Raw genomic sequence first — 24,404 nt, 5'->3', positions numbered from 1 at the left:
TTTGGTAGGTGGACCACTCGGTGGATAAAGAACTGGCTGGATGGTCGCACTCAAAGAGTTGTGGTCAACGGTTCAATGTCTGGCTGGAGACCAGTAACAAGTGGTGTCCCCTCAGGGATCAGTGTTGGGACTGGTCTTGTTTAATATCTTTGTCGTTGACATGGACAATGGAATTGAGTGAGCCCTCAGCAAGTTTGCCGATGACACCAAGCTGTGTGGTTCGGTTGATACGCTGGAGGGAAGGAATGCCATCCAGAGGGACCTTGGCACACTTGTGAGGTGGGCTGATGCCAGCCTCATGAAGTTTAACCAAGTGCAAGGTCCTACACCTGGGTCAGAGCAATCCCAGGCACAGCTACGGGTTGGGCAAAAAGGAAATTCAGAGCAGTCCTGCGGAGAAGGACTTGGGGGTGTTGGTCAATGAGAAAATGAACATGAGCCAGCAGTGTGCACTCAGCCCAGAAAGCCAACCATATCCTGGGCTGCATCAAAAGGAGGGTGACCAGCAGGTCAAAGGAGGTGATCCTGCCCCTCTACTCTGCTCTCGTGAGACCTCACTTGGAGTATTGTGTACAGTTCTGGTGTCCTCAACATAAAAAGGACATGGAACTGTTAGAACAAGTCCAGAGGAGGGCCACGAGGATGATCAGGGGACTGGAGCACCTCTCATATGAAGACAGGCTGAGAAAGTTGGGGCTGTTCAGCCTGGAGAAGAGAAGGCTGCGTGGAGACCTCATAGCAGCCTTCCAGTATCTGAAGGGGGCCTACAGGGATGCTGGTGAGGGACTCTTCATTAGGGACTGTAGTGATAGGTCAAGGGGTAATGGGTTGAAACATAAACAGCAGAGGTTTAGACTTGATATAAGGAAGAAATTCTTTACTGTTAGGGTGGTGAGGTACTGGAATGGGTTGCCCATGGAGGTTGTGAATGCTCCATCCCTGGCAGTGTTCAAGACCAGGTTGGATGAAGCCTTGGGTGATATGGTTTAGTGTGAGGTGTCCCTGCCCATGGCAGGGGGGTTGGAACTAGATGATCATCAGGTCCTTTCCAATCCTAACTATTCTATGATTCTATATTTTCCTTTTTTATTCCACTATGATTAAAATTCAAATTTATTATAATCCTCAGCATATTCTAAAAAGCACACCACCATAACGCTTGAAGTAACAAGGGTGTCTGAGGAAATACAGGTCCCTTCAGAGATACCAGAGAGGTCTGTCTTGCACATACAAACCCATTTTCTAGATCACTTTTCAAAGGCTCTTTCTAGTTGTTCTCAGGAAGTCAAAAAGCAGATTCAACAGGCCACAGATTAGTATATTTACTTGGAAAGAGAAAGACCCAGCAGCTCTTCAGCATTATGGCACCTCCCATTGTGCCAGTTTCCCACTTGTTGACTTCACCTGCTATGTTACTGCAAGGCTGGGTGAAGTTTAAACAGTGCCATAGAAGTGTGAAAGCCTGAGGGCACCAGAGTTAATAAGCAAGAGGACATCATGAAAGAAGAGCGTTGAAGCTTTGGCTCTGCTTCTAAAATTCCAGTACAAGAATGTGTGAGCAGAATGGTTATATTTTAAGCACTACAGATTGGTCTCAGGATTTCCTCCCCTCCAAATGGATCAGAATTGCACTATTTGTTCCTGTGGCCAAACATAACCTAATACAAGCAAATACTTGCTTTTCCTCCAGTCTCAGGATTTAAATACTTTCCTGGCTAAGACAGCATAGACAAGCTCTGCAATTTCTTTAGCAGTCACTGGGCTTCTTGTTATATCCTTCAGCTGCGCTGACTGTATCCTAAGAATAGTCAGTCACCCATATACAAAAGGATGATTTTAAAAAATGGAGTCCAGGAAAAAATTTGCTTCTGAATTCCCACCTCAGGTGACCCTGGGCAGCCAAACAGCAACCACCAGGGAGAGCAGAGCTGCTGACACACTCTGTCCCCAGCACTACTGACTGGCTGGTTTATAGCTCTCCCTGCTAGAGCACAGTGGTTGCTGTGCAGGAAACTTGTATGCATTTATGTGAAGAGGCAAACACCTGATCTTGGTGTGCAAATTCCACTCCATGAGTCAGATGCTAAAAGCATGGCATGTAGATGCTAAGCCTCATGTTCATGTACTAGACTTAAATAACTTGCTCTGAGCAAAACAGTACATCATTAATCAAACTACAGGGAACCAGGTCCCCTCATCAGACTCTCCAATGCTAGTATTTACTGCACAGAAATATTTTAATACAACAGGTATTACCGTACTCCCTGTACTTTCAGCCCTCTTTTAGAGGCTGATACACAAATTGGTTAGCATACCAGTTTAACATTCCAGAGCAGTTACTCCTAGCCTGGCAGCACAGACTTCATGAAGTCTCTTAAAGCCCTGCACAGGTCTAGACTCATGCCTATAGACTTACCTTATCAAACATTCTGTTCAACAGCCTTGGTACTACAGGAAATACAGTTGGCTGCAGTGTTTTCAGGTCATCCATAAGCAGTCTGATATCCCCTTGAAAGAATCCTATCCGAGCTCCATGGCACAGAATCACACACTGTTAGAAAAAAGTAAACTCTGAAAACACAAGATATATGCAGCTGGAACACATTATACAACACCTATGCAGAGCAGACTGTGTGGGATCTACCTTAAGTCCTCTCAGCTTCTGGACTAGTTCTACAGCATTCTGACATTACAGGATGTGACTTGAAATACCAAGACGTACATGCTTGGTGTATACAGGCTAAAGACTTTAACAGAATAATATACAGCACAAATTCCCCTATCTAAAAGGGGCAGTTGGCCAAATAAGGCAATGCCAGTGACTCAGAGGTAGCAGAAGATCAAAAAGCAGAAGTCCTCTTTAAATATTTTTAAATAAGCTTGTTAAACTCTAGACCTCTATTTGTTCCCTGCTATGTACTAGGAAACTGCATTTCTGCACTTGAAGTCAGCACATGCTGTTTACTGATCCAGCAGGGATTTTTGCCTTATGCTACTTTATTTCCACTCTCTTGCACTCTGGTTTTCCTTCCCATTTCATAGAACTGACGCAAGCAGAGGATTTGATGTTAGGAGATCAAGATGCTATTTAGAAGAGTCTAGCAGACCGCTGCTTATTTCTACATCACTTCAGGCCTACATGAAGAAAGGCAGACTTAGTCCTGTTGTGTTCTATAGTCTGTTACAAATCTAGAAGCTCCACCCCCTAACACCTATGCACCCCATCTCCATTTTGTTTGGGTTTCATTTATTCTTTTAAACAAAACCTCTATTCCTCTTGTGTTCATCTATATCTGTTTTTATTTCTTATGCATCCTTCATTCCCTGCCATTCATTCTCATCTTTTCTGCACAAGCCAGAGTATCAATTTTCGCCTTCACCCACACGTTGCCACCATCTGCTAAAAAACAGCAACTGCATCAGTCCAGACGGACTGAGAAGCAACTGCATTTGTCCTATCAAGGCTTCCTAGCTTTCTAAGGAAGCCAAAAATCTGCTAACATCAGGTTTATGACTGGGGTAGAACTCTAAAATTGCTTCTCACAGAGCCTGTGTTCATACCTACTCCAAACAGTAACAAATCTTTTCTCCTTTCTACCAGAAGTGTTCTTGCTTGATCTTCTTATGTAAATATACACACAATCGCCTGCTTTGTAAAGACCTCAAGCAGCAGAGGAATACTGAGATCTAAACACTTTCTTCTCATTTTATCATTTAGAACACAGGTTCACATCCTATTTCTACTGCATGAGCAGAGCTGTTACCTACAGCTTGTACATTCTGGTGCAAGGCAGGCATCAGTAAAACAAACACTGAAGCATAACTGGTATAGAAGTTACCAGCAGAAAGAGGCCAAAAGCCTAAGGGCACCTGTACTCCTCAGTTACACTCTATTCCCAATCTTAGTAACTTAAAACACTTTTACATGTGCATACGTACACACTCAATAGAAAGCTCAGGTTTCCTAACTGAAATCACAGGACAATTTCTGGGTCCATGTACCTTTTCACTCTTGCACAGAGGCTGTTTATTTTACTACATAAACTGGGGCACAACTACCTTCAACATACATACTTGCAGTCTCACTTAAGGGAGAGGTGTTAATTCAACTTCAGCAGGTACAGTAATTGAATACCTGTGCCTCTACTGTATATCAGAAGGAAATTGCATCCTTTCACTAATGCATGCCACCTAACTATGGGCTCAGAGATGCTTAAGACTGACAGTATTAAAACAACCTAAGCTCCTTCATCCTCAGAAATTAAGCCCCAGGTTTTGCTATATGGTAAAACAAGCTATCCAAAAGAATTTCAAAGTCTCATTAAATAGCATTAAAAGTAATTTTAATTTCCTAGAAGAGAACTCCACTGAAACAAAATCCCTTCCTCTTTATTGAGGTTTCTTGAAAGCAATGGCAAATTTAACCAATATAAAATTAGTTCTGTGTAAGCAACCAGGAGGCCATATTATAAATAAATTTGTAGTGGCTGTAGACTAAAACACATGGATTTTTAATAGTGCACTGATTACACCAGAGGGATTTTTTTTGAGATTGTCTCATGTTCTAGTAAGCCAGTTGATTAACCCTAGCTAAGGCTGATAGTTAGTTTTCATGCTGAAATGTAAACGTCTGGTACTTACTGGGTATTGCTTTCAGTATTGTTGTTTTCCTGAACCTTACCTCAAGCTTTCATACACATGAGCAGGAGTCAAAAAGGAATAGCATGTAACACTGTTTCAAGATATATGCATTCTGTAAGTAAAGTCAGCTTTTCAATAGTTCAGAATGACAAACCAATGCTTACCTCAACAATTCTCTCAAACATATGAGCCAAGGGCAGGAATGATATCAGAATGTCATCAGGCGAAGGTAAAAATGTTTTCTGGAAGTGTTAGTAAAATTAAATTTAATTCTCATTGATTCTCTATTTTGCTCAGGTTAAACACAACAGTGAAACCTAGTGTCTAAAGGGCAGCCCTTGCTTCAAGTTTTGTTTGTAATAAAGCTGCATTGTTTTTCTTTCATCAAAAATACAACAACAATAACTTGTAGCATGAGTAAGCACTGCAGAAACAGTAATCTTTTAGAGGTGAATACAGTAACCAAATTACTATGATTTACCATTCATATTATAACTAGATACAAATTCTGATAGAAACTACAGGAAGTTATACACATTGTGAGGGGAGATGGGGACAGAAAGATTAAAGTAGTAAAAAATACACACTGCCATCTTATATCACCTTGCTAATCCAGTTTACCATAGGGCTGACATCAAAAGTACCTTACATGATCTAATTGTGAGACCAGTTGCTTAAAGACAATTCTATACGTATTGTATTTTAAATAAGTGCAATTGTATTTTTAATTACATCTGTATGCATTAGAACCATCTTAGCCACCCTGCAAATGAACTTTAGTAATCTACTCTAAACTAGAAGTTAACACTCTATCAAGTAAAAATAGAGCTATGTTGCTTGCTCATTTGTGCAAGGGCTTTAAGCATTTTAGGGTAAAATACATTATAACTTCTCCCATTCTTAGTGGAAAAGGTTAGTCCCTACACAAACCCTCTGATACAGAGCTTTCACTATTTACAGACAGTATAAGCACATGGCTTATAGTATAGATCCACATCAGGATCTTTGTAATATTTTGCTTGGGTCAGAGCAAATTGTAAATTTGTTAAGTTCTTGATGCTGACAGAAGACACCAGTAAACATGAAACTTCTGACCTAGCATGGTCAGAGTGCTGTCAAGATACATTTCCACTTGAATTTTACTAAAAAGACCAAAGTTAATGAGGTTTCAATGTTGATTTTACTCATGAGATTCTTCCCTCCTGCAAATCCACAGTGTTAACCTGTGCAGTTTACCTCTGTAGTTTTCAGAAAAGCTGAAGCATTGCTGACTATGTTTTGATGAGTGATCATAGCTCCTTTGGGGTTTCCTAAGGAAGAAGCACATCAGGACGCAACAGTCAAATTTTTTGATCCTTTATTAGGTTACCAAGCAAAGGTAAAATTAAGAGTGTGTGAATCAGTCCCTTCTTTAATATTAAGATTCCTTCTATATTGATTTAACAAAGGCAAAGAACTTCCTAATACTTTCAAGAATAGCTAGTAACAGTTACATTTGCACCAAGCACCTCAAATTTCATAAGGAAATAAAATCCTTAAATTGTTGTGCTTCTCTCATTCAAAATCCAACACTTCTGTGAAGATATAGCTATCAAACCCAGACCAATTTCTAGTCTCACATCTGCTATAAAAATGTAGCTCTTCTTCCCTTTTGCTCCCTGCCTGTCTTTGGTCTTAACTCATAAATGTCAAGTGTGTGACATTACCCTGGTTTCAGCCAGGACAGACATCTAGACAGTCTGTTTTGGTCTTCCAGCAAGGTTGCTTATAGCTAAGGAACAAATTCTGCTCATACAGTACAAAAAGAAAAGACGACAGAAGATCTGAAGTATGAAGGAGAGCACTTACAATGGAAATACACATTCAGTTCTTGTTTCCAAGCCCCAAAATTTAACATCTCCACCCCCAATATTGTAAAACTCTGTACTGATCAACAGGAAAAATCAAAGGGAGCCTTACCATAAAGCTTCCCCAGCTACTACTTGCCCAAAAGACGCAGCAGTAGGGGAGTCTTGAAAAAAGTAGGAGGGCTTCTGAATTAATTTTGCACATACAGGATAATAAATGCTGCATAATGTAATGAGGTGTACCTGTTGTTCCACTGGTGAAACAGATGATTGCTAGATCTTCTGGCTTTGGAGGCTGTGAGAGTTAAGAAAGTATTACTATGGTTAAGATGGCAAGGAAAGATTTTCTTGGACAGAATACTGAAATACTAGTGTTACTTATAAGCGATGGGAGATATGCTAGCTGTCCAGCTTTCAGATTGTCACACTTATTTCATACTTACTATAGGTTTTTGCCTGTGTGCTCTTCCCAGCTCCTACAGAAAGGGGGAACAGACAGGTTAGACATAAGCATGTAATTTTGCTTTAAATTTACCAGACTAACATTACCAAACACCATAATATTCTGTTACCTAGACTGTCTATTAAGGCATTTTTACTTCCAAAGAGTAGCAAAGGCTTTAAGGACATTTTAAAGATATATAGAATAACTATCATGTTCTACAAATACAAAAGTGATAACTAATCTCAAATTCCTCAGGGTTTTTTTTCCAACTACTAAACCAGAAGTTTAACTCACTACAGAAGCTCAAGGTTAAGCAGTGTTGTGACAAGGTACAACAGGCAATCAATCCTATACATCATGCAGAATACATGCACCACTAACGACTGCTAAATAGATGAAGCAAGATTAATTTCAATAAGCACCTCACACAAGCATCACTGCTTGTGAGAAGAAAGACTGGCTTTCCCCATGATTACCATAAGTGGTTTGTACTCCTTTTATACATAAGACAACACAAGATTCTCTCCCCCCAGATAATCTACTTCCCTCTTCCCTCCTTATTCAGGTCTGACTTAGTAATGTCATAGTTCTTTAAGCAGAAGGGAATTGATACAATAGAGATCCTTTTATCAAGGTTAAAAGGATTAAGAGGGAAGATTTGAATGCTGATATTACAGTATCTATGACCTTTAAAGTTTTAAGTCAAAAATTATTACTGTCATGCTTACTTAAGAATAGAAACAATACTACCTTAAGGATTTAGGCAAATTAAAATGGACTTGTTTAAAGTATAGCTTTGGAAGCACCCTTTGAGGGCAGACATATCAACTTCACCATTGCTTTTACATTTTAAGTACACAATAGCACTATGTCTTCCTTTACTAGCCCTAGATTTCTTTTAATATGATGTACCCTACTTGGGTAACCTTAAGAAATAAGCTATATCCAGGAAAAGTTAACATTGCCATACCTGTAAATTTGCACTTTTGAAACAGTACCTTTATAGAAAAGTTTGCTACTATGATGATGCTCAAAACAGCATCCGCATTTCAAGTAACACCACTCTTAATACTTCCCTACAGCCTGTTTTGAGTAAGAACTGGTATTTACTGAATATACAACTAAAATCTCCACACACTTCTTTTGATCTCCTGATAAGAACTCCAAGATCTTTTCCTATTGAGAAGCCATTTGTTCACAGCATCTCGGCTCTAAGTAACCACAGCATACATACAGATATTATGCATCAGAAACCAAGCTTATGGCATCTGGGAGATATCAGAGGAACAGGTCACATAACCTATAAAGCACAGCTGAACAATAAGCTTAATCCAGAGATCCAGAAAATAAGTACTTAAAGCTAGAAATAGTCATTCTATTCTAATCTAAGCTTCTAAACAGTTCATGGTTGTCTTCTGGGAGACACTAAAAGCCTCTACCCCTTAAAAAGAGGAAAAAAGAAAAAGCATGAGAAATCTTACTCCTGCTCACAGAAACACTATTAGAAATGTTTAAGTTTGCCTAACTTTAGACAAGATTCAGACAAGAGGCCCTTGGAGCATCTATTACTGCATTAATCCAAACATCAAGCATTTTTGTAAAGTAAGAGCTACGAAGTCCTACTGGTAATCACTGCTTAAGCATCTAAATTTCTAACTTCAAGTAACATTCATCCCCGGTTTTATTTTTCCATAATTGGAAGATGAAGTGAAAAGCACCTTCCTCTGCAAAAACCTCAAGTTAAATCAAGGAAAGAAGCCAATTTTCATGTACCAACTTGCAGTTGGGCCAATTTTTTTCCAAGCTTAACCCAACCCTTTTGCCAGTGAGCTATTAAGTCACTTACTCCACATGTTTTTAGCCCCATTTCAACCCAATTTTGCTGGGGCTAGCTAGCTATGATATAGTTACCTCTTTCAAAGACATGCTAGTATTTTTTATCTTTACCAGAAGGTGGCCCTGTTAACACAGCAGTTAAGACTTGCTGTGGCAACAAGTTCAGTGAAATGAGGTATTTCACACCAGTTACTGACACCTGCACAAGACAAGCTCACTTACTTGGAGATACTCAAGTTCTGGTGAACTAAGCCTTCACAAGAAGTCCTAGCTAGAACTAGGTTTAGCCCTGTTTCACAGTTTCAAAGTAAAGATGTACTTTATGCATGTTGATCATGGGACAGAGCTCTCCAAATAACAAGTGAAGTTATGAAATAAATTTGCATAAGATGTTAATGCAGACAAGCTAACTACAGCAAAACCAAGACTTAAATATTAGGTGGCTAAGCAAAACAGTTTCTACTTGCCAAACCTGGCAGTCTCATACCCCTTTGTTACCGTAAACTTCCCTGGGAACAGTTCACTGCCATTTTCTTCCTCCCCATAAAACATTTTGAAGAATCACTGTATAGGGGAAACTACCATTTTTCACAAGACCAAAACCTACACAGGCTCTTTTTTGAAATAGTATTTCTGAAGTATCAGTCACAGTATATAATTAACACGTACCATGAGCAAGCCTTAACACTCAGATCAAATGCTCAGTCTGGACTATGTTAACAAGCTTTCACTCTGCAATCTTGATATACACTTTCACATTTTGAGCATTAGCAAATACTATTAGCAAGCAGCTTTCTTTTGTATATTTTTGTCTAAGCTTCAAGGGAGAGTTGAGTATTTTGAAACTAATCCACCACATTCTGTTCACAGTCCTAAAAATCTGTTCAACAGTCATCTTCCTCCACAAGTAAATAGGCTGAAAGCAGTAATGTAGGTTAGGCATGCTTACCTCTATTTCTCTCATGCTGAAGACTTCCACCCCACACTTTTTGCCACGTTCCACAAGATCCATGCCAAAAGAGTCCATAATAACAATAGTGTTGAGTATTGGAGCTTCGCCCTTTTCCACACTGGTTAGCAGAAGTTTGGCCTTGTCAGGTTTGTCACAGAAAACCAATGACAAGTCAGCTGATGAAAAAGAATGCCATTGTCAGTATGACAATTTTAGGCTAGACCCATACATACTTCAGAACATGTAATGGAAGACTTCTCTGAAGAAGGCTATGGTTCTGCCCTCAGTCAGTTCTGCAACCCAACATTCAGTCGCTGAAGTACTAAAAATGTCCTACCTTTGTTCACAATGTACGTTATAGCTTCAGTTCCCAGTGTATCATAGAGTGGCACCACCACCATGGAGTATGCATAGCATCCCTGTTCAATGATAACCCACTGCACAAAAAGAGGAGATGCAAATCATTATGTGCTTGGTTATCATAACAGACCTCCAAGAAAGAGTCATTTGGATTCTATCAAGAAAGCCAGCAGGACAGAGCTCATTTGGATAAGTGGCAGTTTATATAATTTGTCTACTTTGAAGACCTACTAAATTTTTTTTATCTGTGGAGTTAAAAATAAATGAGCTATGGGAAAGAATACAGTTCAATAAAATTCAACTCTGCCCCAAGAGATCTATCTGCCTGCTAACAAGTGCAATGCTCAATAAATGTAATGGATACTGCAGCCTTATGGTGTGTTGCAAGCTGACAATGCTTTTCAGCAAGACTGATTTCACCCGGAGTACTGTCAAAGCAAGATAGTCAAGCAATTATTTTTTTCTGATAGTAGCTCACTCCCCTATGATAAAACTTTAAATATCACTCAGCTGGTTCTTCCATGTAATATCTAATACAGCAGCTATGTTAACAAAATTGCTAAATGCCACTTTCACAAACTATTAGGGTCAAGTTTCCTGAAGTAAGCTCTCTACTGATTAAGACCACCTTAAATGCAGGGAGTTTTTCTGAAAACATTTGTATGATAGGCAAGTTGTACACCTCTTGTCCAAAAAGACTTCTTAATAAGACTACTTCAAGGCCAGCTAGCAAGTAACTAGACTTCAATGTAGATACTAGGAATACTAGCAAGTCTAAGCAGGCACATCTATGCTAGCCATAAAAGGGTCCACTGAATACCCCACCTGTACATGTAACAAGGGGGCAGCTGTATTGCTGTTCAGCAGCCTGAAATAGGTATCTTAATAAGGTGGGAGTCTACTTTGTTCAACCTCAGAAGCTGCACAGTGATAAAAGCTCCTTGTTGCAGCCTTCAACTTTTGCACATCATCACTCTCAATACAACAACCAGCATCTTAATTTTCTGGACTACCGATATATTTTTCTTTCATTTTCCCTTCTAAATTTAAGAGTAGGTCAATACAAATATAAAACCTTAACATCTGAGGTCTCTCTCAAAGCCCAGGCAAACATCCAGTATTGAATACAGCCAACAGCCTGGAAGTTTCAATTTGTTTTCTGACATGGTTCTGACCTTCTGTTAAAGGATCCTTGTACTATTTCCCTGTCCTGTTCTCTCAATCCAAAACACAACTTCCTGTTAAAATCATCTGTTCTCCAGTTACTCAGAGAAAGTCATATTTTTATTTATAAATCCAAGTTTGGTTTTTTTGTGAACATTTAAGCAAGTAACATACTAGGATTTTCCCCATTAGGGGGTTTTCCCAGCAGTTGTTCATGAACTGACAAACATGAATCATTTCACACACACACAAAAAAAAAATCTCAATCTCATGTCTGGATTAGCAATTATATTTGGGATGTTACAACACCCATTCAGTGGTTTTCAGCAGGGAAAACCCCAGATTTAAAATTGCTGCTTTAAACAAGTCTTTCCAGCTCATTCCTGACCCAACTCAAAGCCTGCTGGAGCAATGCAACTCAAGCACCTTTTGTCTCTGTGATCCAAGAGCAGACCACACTACCATGCTCTTTCAGAGAATCCACTGGCCTAGCAGCCAAAGACTTTTCACCCAAATGTCTATAGAGAAACAGTTCAAACTAGTACAACACTCCCACAGCTCCCTTTTTCATTTCCAGTTCATAATGCTATAAACACAGGAGACTGAAAAATCAGTCACACCATGTCATTTAACAGCTTTCTAGAACAGAATTCCAGCAGGAAAAGCCAAGCACCAAACTGCAAATTTAAGAGTCTTGAAACTGTGTTTACTTCATCCATACAAGGCTAGAGTTAGGGGAGTTTGTGTTGTAGGTTAGAAGAGGAGGAAGGGGATCAAGGTCACTTATCACATAACTTGCATTTTAATGACAGGAGGGAAGGCTCAATGGCAAACTTGAAATCAGAAGAGACCTAACAGCAAGCTGTTGTCCAGCACGACCAAGACAGATACAACTCCTAATGCTGTCAACACTGTAGATGGCTCTATATAATGGCATCCAGCTGAGAGCATTTAATCAAGAGTGACAGAATAGTTCTAACAAAACTTAAACGGTCCCCTCTCAATACAGGTTTGTATTAGCTTAATGCAGCAAGTACCAGCTCAGACCACTAAGCACATAAATTATCTAATAGGACTGAGTTTTTCTAACCTATGTTTAATAAACAACTCCAGAGAACAAATATTTACTGAATATTCCATAATATTTTTAGAAAAAGTAATCCAGAACCACTTCTGAGTTATAATGGATAGGCACCAGCTAATCAATCTAAATATCCCAAAGTTGTCTCAGGTTTGTAACACCATTTTGCTTTATCAGGTCTTCTTTGATTATGTCTCTCTTTAGTCTTTATGCCCCTTTATTAAACTGCGATTAACTTCCAATTTTGCCTTCCTAAGCAGTTCTGTCTCCCAGAATCTTTGTGTCCAGGGTCTCTGACCATCTCCTATTTGTCCAAATATTTAATCACTAAGTGATTTGAAATGTTTTAACACAACCTTATTGCTTCCAACCACTTTCAATTACCTTGCACTCCAGTGCCACTTTTTAAGAGAAAGCAAATGGTGATTACATTCTCTAAGTACCACATTAGCTTCCCATTAAACAGATTTCCTCTGTAAACTGGAAAGAGGAGAATGAGTTCAGTTCTTCTGGATTCCCTGATTCTCTTCCTGCTATCCAACCTTCTGCATTCAGCTTTGGGAGCAGAACACCAGGACTCTAATAATTGTGTCATCAAAATGTATCAAAGTTTATGGCTTGTTGTTCTACAGTGTCAGCCTTTATAGCCTTGTCCAACACCACGTGGACTCCTATTAGGGAAGCTCAGCACACTGCCAAAAAGCAACAGATAGAGGAATGGCACACTCAATAACAACTATACTACCAATACACACACTGTCAAATTACCTCAGGTCTGTTTTGTGAAAAGATTCCTATGTATTGAACGTGAGATGGTTTGAAGCCTCGGTGGAGTAACGCAGAGCCCACATACTCAGCTCTGTCTGAAGCCTGTAGAGGGGAAAAAAGAAAAAAAAAAAAAATGAGAGCAAGCTCATCAGTTTATACCCATCAACATTATTTTACCTTAGGTCTTACAAAAAGAAGGCAAATAACCGGTGTGAAGCAGACATAAGTTTTTTAGTCTATTCTGCATGTCCTCTGTGACTTTGATAACTGAAACATCGCAGTGTCATTACACTTCACTGACTGTAGATACGACACTTGAACTCTATATGCAGCAGAAAAAGCACTTAATCCAGTTGGACTTAAAAGTATTAAGTGTAGGTTTAAAAGTTAGGCTCACATATACAGAAAAGGCTGTTTTGTTGTATCTGTATGGAACTGCACAAGTGACCATGGAATGATTCAAGATTATATTTCTGCTCAGTCTAAGGCACTACATATGCCATCTTTCTGTTTCATTCAGCGCTTGTGGGAATAGCATTTTCCCCTTCTAAAAGGAAGGGAACAAGGAAGCAAAACACAGCTAGGTCGATAAAGGAAGCCTGGGAAAGCAATTTTCTAAATTCTTTCCACATAGCATATGACCTGAATCCATGTTAGTCACATGATTCAAACAGCAAATACAGATAGGTTGCACCTAGCAAAAATCACCTTGGAAAAAGTGAGGTCTGCTACATACAAAAGGTACTAATGACCCTAACAGTATGTAATAGACAAGGTTTATGCAAATTTGAATAACAGATTAAATCAGGAACAACCTAGAAGTGCACAGCTGTGAACAAAGATTTGCATAAAGGTATTTTTAGCTATCATTAAGGAGCATGCTAGTAGTTAGAAGTGTATCTTTTAGCACCCTATACAAACATCATTCAGCACTATGGAGACAAGTTGTCAAGAAGCACAAGGAGCATCTGTAGATAGGACCTTTCCTAGTGTAAAATGAAGGTTTCAGAAGCAAGCACGTAGAGTAGTAGCAGTCTGAGTCCCAGAATACTACTTCAAAGCTGCAGCCTTTTAGAGGCAGTGCCCAAGTCCTAAACAATTCAGCAATGAAATGCTAAAACCTGCCAAGGTAACAAATTCTGAAAAACTTAAACCAAGTAAGTGCAGGAGATACTCTTCTCCCTTGCACGTATCTGATGCTATTCAAGACACTGTCGTTGAAACTAAAACCTTTCTGCAATATTCTGCTACAGCTTTAAAACATCTATAAATAATTAAGATTTGTTATATCACATTACTGGATGTTGTATCAATGGTCTCCACAAACAAAAGCAGGTCTAGCACTGGATTAGAGACTTACCTCTTTATAGGAGATCCACTCATACGGCTGGTTTGGTTTTCTAACACCTAGACATGGACCATTATCTAAACAAAGATAATCAGAAGTTACTCAAAACTTAACCCGACTCCTCTGTCCTGACATCACACTAACTACATTCATGGTGGTAAGTCTCTAGATTCTCTGCAGAGGCCTTCAGAGACAAACCCAGTTGTCTGGATCTTTTTTAGGGGGAGTGGAATGTTGGGGTGGGGGGTGTCAGGGAGAGAAGCTGAGGAGGGACACACAGACAAGGTTGGTTTAGGCTAAAGGAACACAGCACTGACTTTATTCACACAACTCTGCTTCACAAGAGGTCAGTTATATTTGCCTACAAGAAAACTTACATCCAATACATTTATCATATTGGTAGATAGACATCCCCTATCCCTGTCCTCTATGCATTTCAAATGAGCCTAGACCTTTAGTTCTTGACATATTGTTAAAAAGAAAAAAAAAGTATCTTTAGCTTAAGACTTACTTGATACTTGTACACCCCTTTGGAAGATATCATAAATTGTTCTCACATCGTCATAGTAGTAAACCAACGGTTCATTACTGCTAAGAAGAGAGGACCTTCGAGCATGTTCACCACCCTAAGGAAACCAATTAGGAAGGTTAGACACTTGTTTATTATAAATGAACAGGAATTTCCTGAAGAAATAAAAAAAAACCTCATCCATTAAATCATTATGAGCCTTGGCAAATTCAGCTTCAGAGAACTTCAGTTCTTTTAGGTCAGTGAAGACACTGGCAAGATTTCCGAGGATTTTGTTTAAAGAGTCAGATTGCTCCCTGCATTAGTAAAAACCTGTCAGGCAAAATCTTATTCCTCCTCAGAGATCTGTAACAGCACAGAACAAATAAGTGACAAAATGCCCTTTGACAGTCCTTACAGGGCTTTTCTTAAGAAAAGCTTTATTATTGCAGTATATATCACAATTAATCCCATCAAGCTTTCTAAATCATTCCAGCTTCAACTCTGTAGGTACAGTATTAATGCTGAGATCCTAATCTACTTTTCTGATTAAGATTACAAAATATAATCACACTTCAAACAGTGGTTTCAGAGCCTAAATGATTTTAAGGGTGGACAAGACCACCCTGAACAAGTGTTCTCATAAGTGAAATACTCTATACCAGATAAACACTGAGCCCTTTAATCCAGTTTAAAGTTCTATCTTACAAAAAATGCTTCCTCCTGATCTTGTCAGAGGCAGGCAAGCCAATATTACCTTAAGGATTAATATCACCATCTTTCAGCAGATGAGCATTTAACACAGGCTACAATTGCAAGTCAATACAAAACCAGCCTTGTCTAGAGTGACAATTTGAAGTCAATACAAAACCAGCCTTTTCTAGAGTGATTAAACCATCTCATTTTATACCAACCATGTTTCACAAACTGCAGTTATGCAAGTACTATTGGGCCATATTTATTAGTCCTGCTATGATGACAGGCATCTGCAAAAGAGTTCTTAGCAGGAAGAACCTAGCTGGTTAAACAGAGGGTCTTGGGTTAACATTTAATAAGATTCTCTATCAGTGGCTGCTGTCTACTCCTGGCTCTTCTACAAAAGTCAAATTATGAACTAACTAAATCTGTGCCCGAGTTGTTCCTCATGCACAACCTCAAAAACCTGTTCACATGCAATAGGCTTATCATGGCCATTAGTGTATTTTCCTGTTTTCAAAGTACCCTAGAAGACCAGAATGCATCTGTTCCTATAGAAACTAGATAAACACAGGTTCATCTGCAGAAGATGTCATATTGCCTGTGTCCACAGAAAGGAGCTAGTACATTAAAGGCACAGAGAAGAGAAAAAACAACACTAAAACAAGCCTAACTTGTTTTCACAAAACACTATGCATAATGCAATGCTTGCCACTCCTTTGCTCAAGCCAAGGGTTTGCTTCTTGTTGACATGGGCTGCTTAGAATTAGCAGTCATGTCAAAACATACTGCTGGCTCCACCATGCCTGAAAGGCAAGAGACCAAATTTTCACTTTCCTCAGAAAGTATATTAGCAAGTGGTGCTTAGGTCACCAACATGCATATTCTGAGCAGCAAGAAGTATAAACTAGTGTCTTCAAGCCAGCCATTATAATTTAAAGCATGCCAATCCCTAGATAAGCATGCAACAGCTAAGGCTGATCACTTCAAATGGAGACAAGCACATGTCTAATCAAGTGATTCCTGAAAAGCAAAGAAAACTACAGTTCTGGTAATGTATGAGGAAAATATAATTAGGTTTAAAAATTTTCATGAGTTGAATACTTCTCTCCATGGCTTCCGTGCTAAAGTTAGGAAAAAAAAGTGAGTCACAAATGCAAACTCTTACTATTAGAAAATACTGACATCCTAGTGTTTATTTATATTCCTTCCTTCATGCCTTAGCTGAAATTGAGCCAAACAGAAGTATCTGGGGCTTTAAAGCAATATTTAATATTTGACAGCCATACACAGGCACTCAAATTAACAGCCAAAGCTGTGCAGCTACCAGTCACCAGAGGAAAGAGCAATCCACAAGCAGACAGATCCAGATACGCCTACAACTACAGACATCAAGGGTGCATAAGCTTGCAAAATGCAAGACAAATGCCCTATTTCTACCATCACTGTAGCACTGAAATTCTTAATATAGTGCATGACCGAGTACAGCATGAGTCTCAGCAATGCAGCCTTGCACTAGTCAGACTTTATTTAGAATAACTCTTCATTAATTTTGTCTCCCTTCCTACATGGAAGGGATTCAAATGAAAAGATTTTCACCTATACTTTTGAGGAGAAGTTCCACTGAAGAGAGATTAGATTGGGAACTTTGAACACAAGAGGGTTTCTTTCAGTGAAATGTAACCGTAGTATGCATACTTTAAAGACTGTACTCCATTAACAGTGCCATCTACTCTAGAAAGGTGTATCTATCTAGAAAAGTGTATCAATATTCAACCAAGTGTGCAGCCTTCATGCTCATTCAGTGATTGTTAAAATGGGTCACTGGGTGCCAGCCTACTAAATTTAAACTTTACAGAGACGGGAAGTGACCTGGAACAGTAGTAAATATGATCATTTTCTTCCCACAGAAAGTTATTAAGATCTATTATCAGAACACTTAGAAACCTTATCCAGTCACTGATTTCATTTAAACTTTGCTGGGCTGAGGAAACAGACCACAAGTAAGAATTAAGCATAAGCCTATTTATAGTTCAAATTGCTACCATTAATGAACAAACAGATTAGATATTAAAAAAGTAGAGAAAATGAATTGCCTCCTGCCATATCTTTTTTTCTGGACCACACTGCTTACTCCTTAGGCATTTCAATATTGTATTACTTAGCCAGAAAAAACAATGTTAAGACAGAACTTGAGAGCAGTATTTGGTGGTTTTCTTCAATAGAAGAGAATCCATCTTACCACATGTATAAGAGAATGGAGTAAGCTAAATGAAATTCTAAGCAAATGTAATGAGAAACTGAATAGCAAGCACTGTACTACATCCTTGTTACTGTTATAGCAGTACTAATTCTAACCGACACTTGAAGCTTTCTTCAAAACATACATTCTCATTTGATTAGTTTGGTGCAGTCTGCAACATTAAAGGCTGTATCTGGACTGTCAATAGGCAAAACTGGATTGATCTTGCTCATTTCAACCTGTTCTCAAAGCGTGAGCTCTTTATCACCAAGACATGCTAACACACTCATCTGGTGCTCATTTAAGTTTAACTACTGTTCAGTCTTCCTATTAAAATGTATTTTCTAAAGAGAAAATGAAAAATAATGCTGTTGTACCTATTGTGCTCTGATCAGAGAGCTGATGTTAATTAGCACAATATGGATCAATGATGTGTTAAGCAGTTCAGTGAAGTCTCACACTACTAAACAATTATTTCAATTACAGAATCCAGCAGTGCTGAAGAAGTAAAGGCACTGAACTGAGAAGGCTGCCAAAATTCTCAAGCAAATAAACATCTGTCATTGGGTTTATGGCCAGTTAAGAGACAGTTTTACCATCTTCCAATGCAACACACCTCCCTCAAATCTGTTGAAGGCCAGATTGACTAGTGAGGCCCCCCACTGCCAGAAAAAAACTTTCACTGCTAGTTTATTCCAGCCACCAAAACATGCTGTTCTACAGGACTATTGCACCCACTAAGTGGCTGCTGATGGGATTGGGAAAGCTCACCAAAAGAAGCAAGAGCTAACTTCTGAATCCTTACTATACACATGTATATAAAATACCTTTTGAAAACGGGCATTCTGGGTAATTATCACATTACCAGAGCATGTTTTACTTTCCCCTTTGTGTACTTCTAATATCAGACCATTACTTGCTATATAGTAACATAATATGTTATAGTAAGCTTACTGCATGCCAAACAGGGAAGAATAGGAAATAAATGGTACTACGATTTTGAATGGAGAGGCCAACTAATGCTACATTCTTCAACCTCAATTATCACAAAACATTGCAAAGAAAATGCCCAATTCGAGACTATGACAGGCATTTGATTTGCTGAAGTTCATTAAAGTTTACCTACTCCAAATTCCAGACTGCTTTGCCATATATGTTTACATGAGTTTGTAGTCACATCTACTCTTAAGGACAAAGTCACGTTAATTGCATTTGATATAGGACAACTAGGTACACTCTATCCACACAGAAGAATATGCTATAAAAGAAGAGTTCAGTTGCAAATGTTAAGAAAATCTATAATGGTAACCATTGTATCTGACTATCGAGAGTAACGCAAGAAACTCAGCCTTACAATCCTATGTTTCATAATTATCTCCCTTGAAGATCACAGCTTTTCAAAGCTGTCTCCTTCCTTGAAAAGGAGAAAACACCTTGTCTACCCTGAAGAAATACAGAGGCACTCTTAAAAGAATAAGTGGTAAAATCTTGACTCTATAGTTAATAGGGGAATTGATATAACTGCTGCTTGGGGAGCCCCATCTATGTAATCAGTTGTCTATATTTGCTTCTAAGCAGCAGTTCCTCCTAGTCAGACTGTTCCCACATTTTGTTTCACTATTAAAAAAACCCACCACCTAACAATAACTCTGCCTGCCTCCAAAAAGCATAAGACAAAAGCTAAGCTAGCACATCCAGAATTTAGCAGGTGGTTGGTTGCTTTAATTTCAACTCACTCTATAGCTGGGATCAATTTGCAAGACTAATACATTTCTACAGATCATGTGAGGACAATCAGTACCCTCTTCATGCTTGTAACCCTATATAAAGTCTCATCTGACAGTTATTATAAATATAACAGAAAAGTATTAGCCTAATCAGTATACTCTGACCCTAAAGCCTAATTTAATAGTTCATCACCTAAACACAGGGCCAGGAGCTGAAAACTACACTGTACTGATTTTAACATGCACAAGTTTCCTGCCACCAGTCAGATCAGAAGCTCCATTTTTGCAGCACAGAATCTTCTTCTCCCATGTTAGTTACTACCACCATGACCTCAACAACCCCCAAACTAGTTTGCAAATTCAGAAAGCCAAAAAACTGAGTTCAGGCCATATTTTAAATAACAAACCCCCAAACCAAACATGCCCTGAAATATATTCCCCACACACTACAGGTTTAGAAACATTCATCTACAAATCAGTGTTTGGTCTCTCTCAATGCCATCTTTAGGCTTCAAAATGAACAGCATTCAGTGAACAATAGTGAACAACAGCATCCACCAAGTGTCACTTACCTCTACTTCCACAGATTGCATTGCTAAATCACATGGTGGTTTTAGTGCTTTCGGTCTTGTTGCATACCAGTAGGTTGTGAGAGCTGCAAAAGCACCAAAGCCCATAAGCGTGTTGGTTGGAAGGGTACGCACATACTGCCTGACGTCCCCAAGTTCTGGCATTCGTAGATGTCTAAACAACTCATGTGCTTGCATTGCAATTCAGTGCAGTTGTCGTGATGCTGGAATCTGGTGATATGAAAGAAAGTTATACAAAAAGATTTGAAAACCCCTTTCAGTTAACTGTTATTGTGGGAGAGTGATGTAGGCATTGTCCTACTGGCTTCCCACTATCAAAATTATCTGCGACTTGGCAGGCAATACCTTTAGACTGCTGTACTGCAATTAAATAAACAAGTGATTAGTGGTTCATACTCCAGAAAAACAGGCAGGGCTGACAGGAAGCAATTTCTTTAGGGTTTTAATACTGCTTTTAACAGACACAGCATTTCAAAATAGGAGGCAATTGTTTTGTTAAAGGACAGCATTTCACAAATGTAAACTAGTTATTTGTAGAATAGCTGTACTGGGAGACTGTTTAAACAGTGTCAGACACGGAAGTCTGGGAGGGAGAGGTAGGGCTGTAGAATGTTAACTTGTTAACATAACAGAGAGCATCCTAATCCTACAGTAGCATAGCAGGAGCAGGATTTTTCATCTGTTAAATCCAGTAAAATAAACTCTTTACTCTCCCTTCAGTCATGTACAGAACGCTCACTACAGCAAGCTGCGTTCAAAGCCAACATCCTCCCATAACTCCTCTTGTGCTAGCAAGCTTCTTATTTCCCCCAGCACGATGCCAGCATATTATCTGTGGTCATGAGGCATGCTAAAGCAGCATCTAAGGAGGCCCAAAGCAGCAGCACACAGCAATATAATCAAGCACAGGAAGCACATTTGATTTGCCCTGTTCACAAAGAAGGAAGAGTTGACAGAGGCTGCTCCCTGCCAGTGCTTTCTGACACGGATATTCCAGAGCAAAAACCAGTCATGGGGGGGGGGGGGGGGGAGAAAAAAAGAGAAAGAAGACTGCCATCAGCTCAGCTGGTGCACTCCTCTACAGCCAAGGTCTCCCAGGACGTTCATCACATGTCAAACACACCAGCTCCTGCCCAGTAGGTGAGAGGTAAGCAGCAGGCAGCCAGCCTGCTCCAGGCCAATGGCAACCCGCACCCAGGCACCCCACCGCCTGCTGAAGGGCACCCGCCTGCCCTCCCGGCTGGCAGCACTGCTCACAGCCGCTGTCACCAGCCCAGCCTCCAGCCACGTAGGAACAGCTGACAAAGGCTGCTGTCAGGGTGGGGTGGGGGGAAGCAACCCTTTCCTGCTTGATTGAAGAGCAAGAGTTCTTTGCTTAGATGATTTAGGTCCAGCCATGTCCTACGGGCATTAAAATTAAACAAAGGTCCTACAGAACATCAAAATAGGTGTTTAAATAGCTAGAACATATCATATAACCATACACTACGGCAGGATGGCAGCATAGGAGACGCTGCAATCCAAACAGGCAGACTTCTACGCTTATTCGTTTTAAAACCAACCATACGAGGCTAAGATTTCAGATTGCTAAAGGAAAATCTCTAGTGTACAGTCCACCCTTGAAATCTTTACTGCTGCAATCAGTTATCCAACCAGGCAGCAGAAGAGTTGTCTTGTTCATAAAATGTCTAACCAGTATTTGGACAAGGATTTTCTACAGACAGGGGGGGAAAAAAAGGGGCATAAAATTCGTTCAAAGGGCCCATGGTTTCACAATGTTAGCAGAAGGACAGGCTGAAGTAAGGTCATGGATGGGGGCAGCCTCAGGATGGAATCAAGTTCCACCTCTGGAATGGTCCCAGGCCCATCAGAGGCTTCCCAGCCTTCAGGCACTGTCCTCTTTCTCCCTGCTCCCTTTTCTTTTACAGCATAGCCTTAGGCTGCAGATCTGTATCACCTAGATATATAGTGCAGGGCCGCTATAGAAATGCCCTTTGGTTATTTGCACTGTGATACACAGCAGCCTATACTCAAAATCCACAACACATCAGGCTGTAGTAATGGAAGGTAGAGAAGAACTGAAATATTAACTAGGAACACCTTTGTCTTCCCCCAGCATAAGAAATAAATCAGTTACTTTAGTATTACCATGCTATTGCTTTTTAAGCATCAAATTATGCTTATTAGCATTGCAGGTACAAAAGCTACCTCTTAATATACACCAATGAACTATAAGTATAAAGAGTAATTCCAAAAGGGAACTCTTGGTTTACAGGTTAATTCTGCATACATCATAGACACCATGTTATGAAACTAGAATAAAAGGGGGCTATAAACATATGTAAGGGTTAAGATCAGTCTTCCTCAAGCCCCACAGTAAGCACCTTTGACTTTTAAAAAAACAGATACTTGCTTTCTTCTCTGCATTAGTCGTGACTTGTCCTGCACACCGACTATTGATTTAGGAATGCAATGTAATTAGAGAGTTACTCTTTCAAAAGGCTGTGGTGCTATCACAGCTAACAAGAACTGAAATAAACATGACCATTTCCTTCACAGAACAGTCCCACTGTAGTCAAGGAGCTGCTACAATTTCAGCTGCACACCACTACTTTTCATTTCCTTGACAACTTGTTTGTAGAGCAGCCTGTATCACAAACCTTTCTTGAGCAGGTACACTGCAAGTTATCAGTTACATAATGATATATTTTACTGCTTAGGTTTATATTAAGGGATGACTTTATTACACTTTCTGCCTCATCAGCACAAATAAACCCCCAAGATTAGGACAGTTTTCTGCAAGACTAAGCAATTTCTGGCTTTAACACTATCTGATAAGTCGTATCAGCTCTTGTTTTCTGTATTTAAGATAAAGCCAGATGCAACAGCATGAATTTATCTGCATTCTTAACATATGGATCCAAATGTGCCCCATCAAAGAAGGGGGCTTTGATGCTTCCGAGTCTTCTTTGATCCATCTCAATGGTTACTCGGCTCATACTCTAATTGCACAAGACATCCAGGATCTTTGCTGAGACCAAGAAGAGCAGTTTAGAGCCTTTAGACTGAAATATAAAGATCTTCCCACTGAATCAAGGATCTGGCTTACAGTCCTTCTCCCCAAGAAAAGGTCCAGCAAAGCCTGCTCTCTCAGCAGAAAAGCTATGGTCACTTCACAAACTCAGGTCCTGCAATTGCTTCTCATCCAAACAGGATCTCAACCACAAGTAACAGACACTCAAACTCAGCCCCAGCAAGAGAAAGGACATAGCAAGTGGCTGAAAGTTACAGCTGGAGAACCTAAGGAAGAAGGTCCCCAATTACCAGAAGTACCAGCCTGTGATACTTACATTGATACATGTAGCAAAAAAAACTTACAGCAGAAGAGACAATGTTGGAGGTCAAAAACACTTTCCTGGACGCAACCAGTAGACCTTGGTTTGTCTTCAAGTTCAGAAAAAAACACATAAAAGGATATGCAAAAGTGGATTTAATAACAGGGGGAAACTACTTCAGAGATAGCTACCTGTCCTGGCCACCACCACAGAAGTAGTTTCCGAAAACCAGCCCATGAAAGCATCCATCTGAACTCATCTCATCAGTTTGGCTAAAGAGCTCTGTACATTTCATGCAAAGCCAGCTCTTTGCTCACACACATGCACCCACACCCCACAGCACCCAAGACTCGTTCCTTACAGCAGAGCCAGTATCTCAAGGCAATGACCGAAGTTGGCAGGACTCTGCTGTTCTTTGCTGCTCCTACTCTCAGCACACAATGGGCTATTTACAGCAGGCAGCAGCCTGCCTATTGTCTATCCATAACCAGACATCATTCAAGCGCAACAGAAGAGAACGGGAGAGCAGCCGTCATCCTTTGCATTGCAGAGAAAAAACAACCCCAAGAACCAATGGCTTTTCTTCCTCTCCATCACAATATTTAGATGAACAGCACACCAGTGCAGCAGTGGACTGCTATAAAGGAAGGTCCACCACATGGCATAAAAGATGTGGCTGTGTTATTTTCACAGCTTCTTGAAGGCAGGAGAAAGCTACAAGACAAGTTGACCCATATATCTTTGAGCTATTCTCAGAGCTATTTGCCATTGCAGATTGTTTTCTTACTGCTACAGGTTATGCTGCAGAGCTCTCATGGATCCTTTTTACTTAAGTCTTTCATCACTCATTTTTTTGAAAGAGGA

The 24,404-nt window shown here is 39.7% G+C and overlaps 1 protein-coding gene across 1 annotated transcript in view; it reads right to left on the bottom strand.

Moving 5' to 3' along the window:
- The window catches only part of ACSL1 (acyl-CoA synthetase long chain family member 1), a 41,810-nt gene that overhangs the window by 12,176 nt on the left and 5,230 nt on the right, over window positions 1-24,404 (bottom strand). The window contains exons 2-12 of the mRNA XM_034064623.1: window positions 20,188-20,415; window positions 14,954-15,068; window positions 14,455-14,519; window positions 13,095-13,196; window positions 10,059-10,158; window positions 9,719-9,897; window positions 6,932-6,964; window positions 6,732-6,783; window positions 5,878-5,951; window positions 4,806-4,883; window positions 2,417-2,551 (exon numbers count right to left, since the gene is read on the bottom strand). Of these exons, the coding sequence (XP_033920514.1) occupies window positions 2,417-2,551; window positions 4,806-4,883; window positions 5,878-5,951; window positions 6,732-6,783; window positions 6,932-6,964; window positions 9,719-9,897; window positions 10,059-10,158; window positions 13,095-13,196; window positions 14,455-14,519; window positions 14,954-15,068; window positions 20,188-20,382 (1,128 nt within the window). The 5' untranslated portion in view covers window positions 20,383-20,415. The remainder of the gene's footprint in view (window positions 1-2,416; window positions 2,552-4,805; window positions 4,884-5,877; window positions 5,952-6,731; window positions 6,784-6,931; window positions 6,965-9,718; window positions 9,898-10,058; window positions 10,159-13,094; window positions 13,197-14,454; window positions 14,520-14,953; window positions 15,069-20,187; window positions 20,416-24,404) is intronic.

Source organism: Melopsittacus undulatus, chromosome 7, assembly GCF_012275295.1.
Source record: "Melopsittacus undulatus isolate bMelUnd1 chromosome 7, bMelUnd1.mat.Z, whole genome shotgun sequence".
NCBI lineage: Eukaryota > Metazoa > Chordata > Aves > Psittaciformes > Psittaculidae > Melopsittacus > Melopsittacus undulatus.
This window is presented reverse-complemented; position numbering and strand designations above follow the sequence as displayed.